At 43.0% G+C, this 12,424-nt stretch overlaps 1 protein-coding gene across 2 annotated transcripts in view; it reads right to left on the reverse strand.

Moving 5' to 3' along the window:
- Stk39 (serine/threonine kinase 39) overlaps window positions 1-12,424 on the reverse strand; it is a 249,286-nt gene that overhangs the window by 80,417 nt on the left and 156,445 nt on the right. For both annotated transcript variants that reach the window (XM_041631541.1, XM_041631540.1), the window contains one exon: window positions 11,864-11,931. In XM_041631541.1, the coding sequence (XP_041487475.1) occupies window positions 11,864-11,931 (68 nt within the window). The remainder of the gene's footprint in view (window positions 1-11,863; window positions 11,932-12,424) is intronic.

Raw genomic sequence — 12,424 nt, forward strand, 5'->3', positions numbered from 1 at the left:
GCCTTTTAGGGGACTAATATTTCATCTGAACATTCTCAGAGAAGGACTTTTCTTCCAGGGAGGGAGTGAAGTAGTGTGATCAAATCACAAAGAGAGAGTGGCTTGGGGCCTGCAAACCCCATCAGCATTCTCACGGGGTTGACCTTCCATCTGTCTGTCCCTCCGCAAGGAGCTAGAAAACCAGATGCAGCTCGCGGAGCCTGAGTTCCTGGATCTCCGGCTTCCACATTAAAACAACAGGGACAAACAGCCAGCACACTGACGAGCTCTCCATACTCTCCAGGGCCTGAAGAGCGGGCTCCAGGGTTCCACTGCAGTGTGCTCTGACTTGCTGATGGCTGCCACAGAGGAACCGTGTGAGAGACCCAAGTGTCAGGGAAAATGGTCCACTTTCTCACTCTGGGTAGGTACTCTTATGCACTTTTAAGAAAAGAGACATAGCTTTGCAAAGAAAACCGTGGCACAGGATTTTGAAGAGGGCTCAATGGGGAGAAAAAGCTAATGCACAGAAAACCCCCAAAGGAAATACCCTTGTTATGATTCCAAGACTCAGTATTGAAGAAAAAAATCTTACCCCTCATTATCTCCAGGGATGTGGCAACCAAGAACAGAAATGACTTTCCAAACAGTCTCTAGAATTAATTCAGCTCTGATCAAGAAGACAAGTCCTAAGAGTCAACCGCCCCTGGTAAAACCGAGGAGGATTTAGACTGTTAAAGAGCTGGAGGTTGCTTTAGCGGCAGCTAGAACGGTAGAATAGAACACAGGAGAAGGGAGAGAGACTCTGCAAGAGCAGCGGAAAGGAGAAAATTAAATGTGAAGGCATTTGTTTTAAAAATCTTCAGGCAGGTGTCAGTCAAAGTATCAGGTGATTTACATTGACTTAAATGTCACCCAAACTTCAGAAGGTGTCTGCTACTTTTAAGACATGGTTTTGCTTGCTCATGGAACATGGCGCAGTGCATCTCACTTCTCTGAGGTCAGATGAGAGGGTCCTTGAGCATGATCTAGGAAGCTATAAAGGACCATGACAGCTTCCACATTTTAGCTGCTTAAAGATCAAATTAGAAGTACAGGGCTTCAATATTCTTTCTATGGGAAAAAGAGTGGACGAGGAAGTGGTTTTCCTAGGTGTCTTAGGTTTCTATTGTTGTGAAGAGACACCATGACCACGGTAACTCTTAAAGAGGAAAATGTTTAATTGGGGATGGCTTACAGGCTCGGAGCTTTAGCCCATTAACATCATGGCAGGAAGCATAGCGGCACACAGGCACGTGTGGTGCTGGAGAAGGAGCTGAAAGTTCCACATCTGGATTGGCAGGCAGCAAGAAAACAGAGAGCGCCACGGGGCTTGGCTTGAACGTCCGAAACCTCAAAGCCCACCTCCCAGTGACACACATCCTCCAATCAGGCCACAACTATTCCAAAAAGGCCACATATCGTAACACTTTGAAACAATGCAGCTCCCTGTGAGCCTATGGGGATGCTTTTCATTTGAACTACCACAGTTAGGGAACATGCTGTCACAGAGAAGTCTGGGGAAAGGTGTATTATGCGGGCACTGTAAGGCGTAAACACCCAGACTAGAAACCGCAAAGTAGAGGAGGCACTAGAGACTGGTGAGGGGAGGCTAGAGGAGCAATTCATGCTGCATGTCCACATTCGATAAAGAATGCTCAGGCATGTACACACTAGATGTGGTTTCTCTGATATCCACCCCCTTACACACACACATACACACACACACACAGAGTCCTCAGAGTCTGTAGCACAGACCCTGTGTTTGTTATAAATTCAGAACATTTAAAAGAACAGAAGATAGAGATTATACCCAAGTATCAAGCTGATTGGGAATTTTTGTAACTAAAATCTATCAATTAAGTGTGCTTTGTGTTGTGATGTAAAGAAATAAACACCGCCCCTATAAACAACCCTGTGAGTCATCTCGTTATAACAAGTTGGAGAAATGTCTTTTCTTAATAATTACAGCTGCCTTGTGTGTGAAAACATGCGACTAAGTGTCTGTCACCTGCTGGGAACGATATGGAGTTCTAAGAACTCAAAGCTAATTTCCTACCTCTTCCAGCTATCAAGTCATGCATGTCAGCTCCCACCTCCCAGGATGCTCTGAGGGACAGGGAGAGGGATGGGATTGGGATGTACGATGTGAAACCCACACAGAAGCAATAAAGAACTGAACTCCCAAAGGTTGATTTCAAGACGAGCCCTAATCTATATGTTCAGCTTCTGGTGAGCAAGGCATGTGTAGGGGCCTTCCACTTCTGCAGTTTGTCGGTGTGGACCCGTTAGCGGGATCCTGCTGCAGGACTCAGCCATGATGTGATGGCTGCTGCTATGGGGATGCTGGCATCCTCAGGTACCCATGAGTCACAACCAGATCTTCAAGAACCCCATGTGCTCTGCCTCTCACTCCGTGACTCTGCTGTCTCTCTACAGACTTCCCACAATCTACGAACAGTTTACAAAGGAAAAATGTCAGTGCAAATGGGATTGCTGTCTCTTCAGGCACCACTCTTGTACAACACAAGCAATAACAAATATATAACATATATGCAGTATGTACATGTGTGAATAGCTTATGTGTGTGGTGCTGGTTTGTGTGTATGCATATAGACATGATGTAGGATTCCCCTTTGTATGCTATGAATAAGATAGGTTAATTAATAAAGAAAACTGGCTTGGCCTGATAGGGTAAAAGAATAGAGATAGGCAGGGGAAACTAAACTGAATGCTGGGAGAAAGAAGGGCTGAGTCAGAGAGAAGCCATGTAGCCCTGCCAGAGCCAGAAACAACTGTAGCTGGTAAGCCACAGCCACGTGGCAATACACAGATTAATAGAAAAGAGTTAAATTAATATGCAAGAATTCGCCAATAAGACGCTAGAGCTAATGGGTCAATCAGTGGTTGAATTAAGGTGGTGATTATTTTGGTTCTGGGCATCTGGGACAAACAAGCGTCCTCCCTACTACAATTGCATGAGTATGTAGAGGGCAGTTTTCAACTTTTCATGTTGTTCCTCAAGAGTTTCTTTTGTTGGTTTTAGTTTTGTTTTTTTCAGGCAGGTTCTCTTACTGGTCCCCAGGGCCTGCCAGTTGGACTAGGAGGACTGGCCTGGGAGCCCCAGGGATCTCACTGTCTTTGTTTCCCTAGACCTTAGAGGACACATGCAATACCACATTAAGGAAGTTATGCGGGTGCTAGAAGTAAAACTCGGTTCTCATGATAATAGAGCGTGCATTCACTTTATCAACTTCCCAGCACATGTTTTCATATGCTGCAATACCCAAAACTGAGAACTTTTTAAATAATAAATATTGCCTCCCACCACTGTGTCAGGAATTGAGCCCAGGGCCTCATGGATGGCAGTTAAATGTACTACAGCTCCACAACATATATTTTTCAGTAATGTAAGTCTTGAGACACTCAATTTAAAAAAAACAATCATTTTAAAAAGGAGTGTACAGACGTAAAATCATCAATACAAAATGAATCTGAGACATATTAAGAAACAGACTATCCAACAAATGTTGTTTCATTAAAAAATAAAATGCTTATCTAATAGTACGTTTAAATGTAAATCCTGTGTAAACATGTACTTAGAAGAATATTTCTTTCTATCACTAGATAATAATATTTGAGTGATTTTTTGTTCCTTTTTTTATGGTAGCATGGAATAAGCCAGAGGCCTTATGCGTGCTATGCAAGTGCTCCATACCTGAGCCACAGTGCCTGTCACTAATTCCTTCCATTGTCATCTACTTTAACTGCTGACTCTCTAAGCTGACCATCCATGGCTTGAAAATAAGTAACAGTAACTTTTAAAAACTCTATACTTTGTTTATTGCCAAAAAATATTTGGACTCAAAGTCTTTTGGCTCAAATTATATATAAATATTAAGCTGGCATCTCACAATTAGTTGATTTTAATCTTCTATTTCGCTCCCTTTACCTGACCAAATCTTTCTGAATATAAAACCGTTCTTCACTTACCATGTTTACTCGCAGGTGAAATTTGTATATAGAAAACATGACACCCTATACCAGCCTGCATCGTACATATTTACATATCTCTGTGTCACATCCCCCAAGACGCTGGATTAGCATAAGACCCAGATGCCTGCCAGTCTAAGCAAAGCAGCTTCAGGACCACAGGAGATGAACCTCAGAGCTTGCTCAGGGCTTCCCTTGTCATCTGTTGGCAGCAAGTGTGGATGGAGAGGAAACAGAGAAGCAGGCAAGAGATGGGAAGCTGAAGGAAGTCTTGCAGCCAGTGGTTACCCGCCCACTGGGGCGTGGCCTCTTTTTCTATATAAGCTGATGTGGAGCACGCGCCTGCTCTCTTCCGCTCTCTTTTCCGGCCCCTCTGTTCTAGCTGCAGAATTCGGTTTCTGATTACCGTTCAAGCAGAGGATTCTGATGTGTGAGTCTACCCCTAAGTAAATAACCATCTATTTCTCAACTCTGAGCTAGTGTGGGATTTCTTTTAAGCATCTTTCTTCAATGGGACATGCCTTTGAGATTACCTAACATCACCAACACTCACTGACATTTCAATCATCGCCTTCAACATCCCCAAAGAAAATATTTTCAGGTATTTCTGTCACAACACCAATGATGAGTTTATCAGGGAACATTGTTAAAAGAACATGCGCAGAGAGCACTAATGAGAAGACTGAAGGGTTAGCAGTCCTACGGTATATTTATTTCTGAAGGCATTCAAGACAGAACAGAATAAAGCAAGGCCGCAGGTCAAGTGGAGGAGAGCAAAAGCTGATGTGTTCATGAGAGTGAGGATGGAGACCGTTTATGTCAAAGCAGCAGTTCTCATCGTGTGGGTCGTGACCCCCCACAGGGATTGCGGATTAGATATCATATCAGGTCATGTACCTTGCGGGTCAGACATTTACATTATGATTCATAGCAGTAGCAAAATTAGAGTTATGAAGTAGCAGTGGGGTAATTTTATGGCTGGAGGTCACCATAACGTGAAGTGAAAGGGTCTCAGCATTAGGAAAGCTGAGAACCACTGGCTTAAAGGCTTCATGGGGCCGGAAAATTACTGCAGGACTTTGAACCTTGCACTCTTACCTATGAAATGTGAGCCCCAGTCTTGATATTTTAATAATACATGATTATTAAGCAAGACAAATCACACAGCATGCTTCTCAGAGTATCTGGGCACAGGGCACTTCGTCATTGGGTAGGTGCCACTAATGAGAAGCAAACATATAATAATTTCTCTGGTTCACAAAGGAAAAAAAAAATACCTGAACAAGAACATCCAAAGAGTTGAGTAAAATGACAAATAGATTTCAGACTAGAGAACTGCATTTGTAATAATTTGTCGCCTACAAAATAATACATTATCACTTTATGGAAAAGCAAAAGTAGTCTTGTCAGAAATAATGAAAGACTGCAAGTCCCTTACAGAGGCCAGCAGCCTGATGCTGCCCCTGGATGCCTCCTACCTAGTACTCGGCTCAAAATGGAGCTACTGAAAAGCATAAACACCGGTTACTATGGGAACAAGCACACCAAAGGTAACATCCAGACAAAAAGGCTCTCGCCTACTCCTAACTGCTCACAGCTCTCCTTTTTACCCGTCTTCTATTGCGTCTCTCACTTTCTACCTTGCATTAGCGTCATTTCTGCAGAATCTGATCTCTCTGCCTGGGAGGAGACCTCTTGGAGGGGCAAAACCTCATCTCACTCATCTTTTGTCTTCTCAACAAAGTCTTCCACAAAGAAGGCAGTAAATAAGTGGTTTGTTGACGAGGGGAGGGGAGAACCACACAGGAAAATGCTTTGTATAACCAAGCTCAATGCCCATAGTAGTTAACCTCTGGGGGGGGGGGGGATTAATCAAGGCTCCCGGTCACTTGACTGGAGAATTATGCAATTAACCCTATTTCACCATCTGGAAAACTAATTACTCCCGAACAATGACATGATGAGAACAGAGTTCTGGTGCACGCACGCTAACACAGGGGCCAACGCTTTCTAACAAATTAGCTTTCGTTACAAAACCATCGTTTTCTAAGTGTATTCCCCCTACAGTGTGCCTTTTCGTGGGAAGGTTAAAACAGTCAAAAAGGTAATTGTTTTGTTAAACTTTCAAGCTTCTGTTAGGTTAGTATTCTATTCCAGAGACTACCTTGGTCTACAAATGAGAAGCCAGTCCATTCCTGGTGCCCTGGCTGGCCCATCAGGATCTGATGACGCTGCTACATTAGAATAAGGTGGATTCGTTGTGGGCAAATTAACGGGACATTCCATGCTGGAAAATCTATACACACCAACTGCTGTGGCTGACTTCTGCTAAACTTAAAGGGCAATGGACACAGCTGAGCTGACAATGTAGGAGGAACGGGCACGTTAATGCGACCGACAGACTTACCGTTTTCCCAGACCAACGGCTTGATTCTAAAACCTGAATGTTTTATGTCAAATATGCAATCATACTTAATTGCTTCCTTATTTCTATTTTACATGAATGTTTTGCCTGCACGTATGTCTGTGCACAGTGCCCTCGGAGGCCAGAAGAGAGTATCAGATCCCCTAGGACTGGACTAACAGAGAGTTCGAGCAACCATGCTTATGCTGGTGATTGAACCCGGGTCCTCGAGAGGAGCACCTATGCCCTTAACTGCTGAGCTCAATCTCCAGTCCCCATGACTATGTCTGTGAAGGATTTATAGAATTTATGTGTGTGGGGGGCGGAGGTGTGCCTGGGGAGATGAGGACAGACCATCAGATCCCCTGGAGCAGGAGTTCCAGGTGGTTATGAGCTGACCAGTGTGTATGCTGGGAAGCAAACTAGGGTTGTTTGCAAGAGTAAGTACTTTTCACCATAGAGCCACCGCTTCAGGCCCACATTTTTATTTAATTCAAAGTACGTTAATGGTAAAATATTTGTACACTGTTACTTGAGTCAATCCAAAAAATGTCATAACCATGTCCTGACAGCATGTGGAACACAAGGCACCATAGCTGAAAACATCCTCTTTTTTTTTTTAAAAAAAAAAAAAAGCTTTATTTATTTATTATGTATACAGTGTTCTGCCTGCATGCCTGCATTGCCAGATCCCATTACAGGTGGTTGTGAGCCACCATGTCGGTGCTGGGAATTGAATTCAGGTCCTTTCAAAGAGCAGCCAGTGTTCTTAACCCTTGAGCCATCTCTCCAGCCATGGGAAGCATCCTCTTGAAGGACATCCAAGAACACTTTCTGACCTTGTGCCTTACATGATGATACATATTTTATCTATATTACATATAATCTAACTATATAGAGTATGGAGAAGAAAATATTGGTAAAGTGGGGGAACCCTATATTTAACCCATGTCTATCATTTGACACAGAGACCAAAGCTTTGAGCCTATTTTCTCAAGCATATGTATAATGCATCGGCTTTAAATGCTCATTAATATTTTTAAGAGAAACTTAAGACTTTTATCTCCTTGGTCTTTTGTCTATGAACACAAGTGAATGCAGAAAAGAGACTTACATTACCAAGACCAAAATGCATTTGTCCTATCATTTTGAAAGTAAAAGGTTTCCCAATTTCCTATCCTTAGAATGGAGATGACCTTTTCAGGAGAAGCTGGAGGAGGCTGATGGGTACACAGGTGTACAATGAGGAAGGAAGGCATGCTCCTAACAAGCAAACAACATGGGGCTTGCGCGAATGAACACATAGCAACAGTGACCATATGCACAAGATCAAAACATGCCAGAAGGGGAAAGGTAAAATCAAGTCCCACTTCGTCCTGATAGGGTTTTTTGTTTGTTTGTTTGCCTGCTTGCTTTATTTTATTTTATTTTTATTTATTTATTTATTTAGGTCAACTTGAGAATCAAGCTAGAATTACTGGGAAAGAATCTCAATTAAGAAAAAGCTTCCAAAGCTGAGTCTGGTGATGCACACCTTTAATCCCAGCACTTGGGAGGCATAGGCAGGTGGATCTCTGTGAGCTCAAGGCCAATCTGGTCTACACTGTAAGTTCCAGGACAGCCAGTGCTACAAAGTAAGACCCTGTCTCAAACAACAACACTGGCAAGTGGGGGTGTGGCTCTACCAGATTTCCACAGGTAAATCTGTGGAGGTATTTTTTGAATAATATTGATGAGGGAAGGCCCAGGTCACTGTGGGTGGTGCCACACCCTTCGCAAGTGACCTATTCCCACATAGGAAAATAGGTTGAACAAGCCTTGAGGATCAAAGCAGTAAGTAGCACTCCTCCTCCGCTTCTGTTTCAGGTCCTGGCTCCATGTTCCTGCCCTGGCTTCCCTCAGGGGACGATGACTTTTAAATAAATACGTAAGCCAAATAAATCCTTTCCTCTAGAAGTTGCTTTTGGTCATGGTGTCTTATTATAACAATCGAAACCCTAACCAAGACACACCTCCCTCCTTCCCAGTCTTTGGATTCTTACCTTGGCATCAACTCTTTTTGCCCTCCTTTCCTCTGTCTCCCATTGTTTCCTAGACGCTGTTAGCCACACTTAACAGCTTTATATGTCAAGCATCAAAAGTTTCAAAGTCAATTCCTGAGCTCAGTCCCTGAAAGCATACACCTTGTCTCCATCTTAGGCTTAAAAGCTATCTGACAGCAAAGACAAACCAGATTCATCCCTATTTATGATTAAATCTGTTTCTCAAGGATTGGGCTTTGTCCCACCTTTAATGTTAACTACAAAGGGTTCTGTACTGCCTGTTCCAGAACATGACAATCATGTCTTTGTTTCAAAAAGTTGTAATGACCATCTTGAAACACTACCTATGGTTTAAAACATTGCTATGACCACCTGTTGTTATGACTACCTTGCAACCATGTCTTTGTTTCAAGAAATAGTTATGACTAATTTTAAACTTATGTTCTGCTCCTGCACCCCCACCTATTTTGTCTATCAAATCCCCTACCCCTGAGCTATAAAAAAATCAACTTCCTCATGTCCAGTGCAGACCTTTTGAACCTCACCTTTAGGGGAATGAAGGCTGTATACACAAATAAAAAAAAAAACCTTTAGACATAAAGCAAAGTAAAACCAGCCTACAATCCACAACCCCACAGAACCTAGACAACAAAGAGTACCCTAAGAGAACCATACATGGATCTAATCTACATGAGAAGTAGAAAAAGACAAGATATGAGTAAATTGGAAGAATGGAGATCATGGGAGAGGGCAACTCTTATAAATGAAAGCATTTAAGTAGGGCTGGCTTACAGTTCAGAGGTGCAGCCCTTTATCCCCAGGATGGGAAGCATGGCAGCGCACATGCAGCTATGGTGCTGGAGAGACAGCTCAGAATTCTACATCTGGATCAGCAGACAGCAGGAAGAGAGAGCAACACTGCGCCTGGCTTGAGCATCTGAAACCTCATAGTCCACCCCCAGTGACACACTCCCTCCTGCAAGGCCACGCCTACTCCAGCAAGGCTGCACCTCTTAATAGTGTCACTCCCTATAAACGTATGGGGGTCATTTTCATTCAAAGAACGACAGTTCCCACACATATAGAAGAATCACACACAACACCAAATTGACAGAGACAGAAAATAAAGTCTGCATAGCATATTATTGTAAAAATGCTAAATATATTCTCCATATGGCAGCTGACAGCAGCTGCGGTGATGGTTTGAAAATTCAGTTCACATTGCATCACGCTTCTGCTCACCGGCTGCCTCGTCCTGTAACAGTAAAGGTAAACTCTTCTCCAGAAGCTGCGCAGGCTCCATGCCTGGGCTCCCACACCAGTTCCAACTTCACACCCTGCCATGCCTCTGCCCACACTGGTTTCCTAGAATTTTATAACTTTTTATCCATGCTTCCTGAATGGAACCCTCGCTCTGCCTCAAGGCTTGTTCTTAACTTCTTCACTAGGCTGTCGACATTATAATGTGACCTCATGTGGAGAGATCTTGTAGGAACTGCAGAGCTCTAGAATGTCCCTAACAGTTCTCTTTCCTGATATATGTGGCCTTACTTCAGAACCCTCTCCCCTTGGTATGAAGAAGACTAACGAATAGGGTAGGATACTACTAAGAGCCTCAGTCTACAGCTGTAAAGAATTTAGTTTAGCTAACAGCCCAAGGGAGCTAAGCAGAGGACCTTGAACCCCAATAGGCAGAGTGCCTTGGGTTCAGTCTTCTAAGACATGGAGAACCCAGTAAAGCTGGCCAGGCCTATCTAAGACATGATGAGACAGAAAGTGAGTGTTGTTTCACATCACCATTTGCGTTTTACATAGCAATATAAAACTAATATACTTGTCTTAGTGAGAGTTACTATTACACCATGACCAAAGCAACTTAGAGTAGAAACAGTTTATTTACATTATGCTTCCAAATTACTGTTCACAATTGAAAGACATCAGGACAGGAACTCAAGTAGGGCAGGGTCCTGGATGCAGAATCTGATACAGAGGCCACGAAAGGGTACTGCTTATTGGCTTGCTCCCCATGGCTTGCTCAACCTGCTTTCTTATAGAATCCAGGGCCACCAGCATAGGTGTGGCATAACAGGCTGTGTCCCCCAATCTCTAATTAAGAAAATGACCTATATATATATGTATGTCTACAACCCAATCTTATGAAGGCATTTTTTTTAACTGAGGTTCCCTCCTCTTAGATGACTTTAGCTTATGTGAAGGTGATATGAAACTATTCAGTACAATACCCTCAAACATATATACCAACATCCCCTTCCTTTCTTCTCATTTGATGTAGGTTTTTCTTTCAGAAAACTGGATACACAATGGATGAAATTTGAATATTTAACTCTGAACTCTGGTTCCAAAGGCAAAAACAAGGACGGTCTACATCATTCTTTGGCAGTTGCTAAAGGCACTAGTTGCACGTCTTCCTCAAGGTTATTGTGTTGCAGCAGTTTCCCCCCAGGCTACAAAGTCCACTCTGCATGTCACCACGTGCTCCTGTGGGGTCCCCTAGAAGGTATGTGGGAAGACACCGCAGACGGTCCTCAACCTAAGAACAGTAGTCACGGCATCTCTTCCCGCAGACTACGCCAGCTCTGTGCGTTGGAAACCAACCTTGAGCTTGACTACACAGCCATTTTCCTAGCCACACCTGTGAACACGTCCATTAACCACACACGCTTTATTTATGTAACTTTTGAGAGAACACATGGCTCTCCTTTAAACCCCTTCAGACACGTGGCAGCATTCTGATTGACCTGGTGGTAAAATGGGCTGTCTGCAATTAAGCCCAGCCAATTTTCTCTTCTCTTGAGATACTACATCCTTAACAAAGAACAGCTGCACAGATAGACCTTTAAGAGAGTCTTAAAATAGAATCAGCTTTCGTTCACCAGGCTATGGACTGTCAGGCGCCATATTTGTATCCCTTTTCTAGAAGAATGAAAGTGCTTTCAAAATATATCTGTCATTTCTCCACAGTGGCTGATCAAACCTGCCACTGACAAATGTTCTCAACGGGCAACTTGTAGAACAAGCATGGTTTATTTCTGTCAGAAACTGACTGCTGGAGCGTGAAAGAAACTCATTAAAAATCTCTTACTGTGATCTTACATTGTTAAAAAAGAGAAAGAATGAACGACAAAGAAAAGGCAAGGGAAAACTATAATGGAGGGTACACAGCCTACAGCTGCTCTCAAATGGTGCTTCTCTTATTAATCATTTCGCAAGCAATGAAAGGAGAGTAATTAGTTCCGGGAATATGGCATATACTGTTGTTTGGGAAAAATCACATAAGTTAACAATTTCATCTTATCCTAACATTATGAAAAGTTAAAGCAGGAGGTCAGAATACTGTACCAGTGGAAAAAACAAATAATGCAAAATAGGTAATAATGGCATTTACCTTAATCTTAAAACAAGGTTGACTGCACAAGGACCTTCTCTGAAGTCTTCGTTAGCATTGGGTTGGCCCTTTGAAAACAAAACGACAGACAATGTTTTACGCTTTCTTGGGAAAAGGATGAATAAATAAAATCACAGTATCCCTTGATTCCTATATCTTTTTCTGGAAACTTCAAAATCAGTGCTTATCCCAGCAGGTCTTCTTTGGTTTCACAACACCTTTTCAGAGGATCAGAAGGCTGCTTGATTAACATCACGACTGTGGGTGCCAATGCTTCAGAAAGACAGCCTCAGTCCTAAGGTGGATTCTGTGAGTGGATGGTATTGCTGCAGCTAGTCCAGATTACAGTATCCACCTAACGTGGCCCAGAGCAAAGGGCCAACATCCACTGGACTGTGGAGATGCACAGAGGTAAGGAAGCTTATGGGGGATGGTTGCGACCCTTAAAATTCCAGCATTCAGACCCTGGCAGCAGGAGAACTGCAAGTTTAAGTACAGCTTACGCTACATAGCAAGAACCTGTCTCAAAAAAGCAAGAGCTAGAGATATGGCTCAGTGACA

This window comes from Microtus oregoni, unplaced genomic scaffold, assembly GCF_018167655.1.
Source record: "Microtus oregoni isolate MIOR12 unplaced genomic scaffold, Mior012 000037F_ref0000500, whole genome shotgun sequence".
Classification (NCBI taxonomy): Eukaryota; Metazoa; Chordata; class Mammalia; order Rodentia; family Cricetidae; genus Microtus; species Microtus oregoni.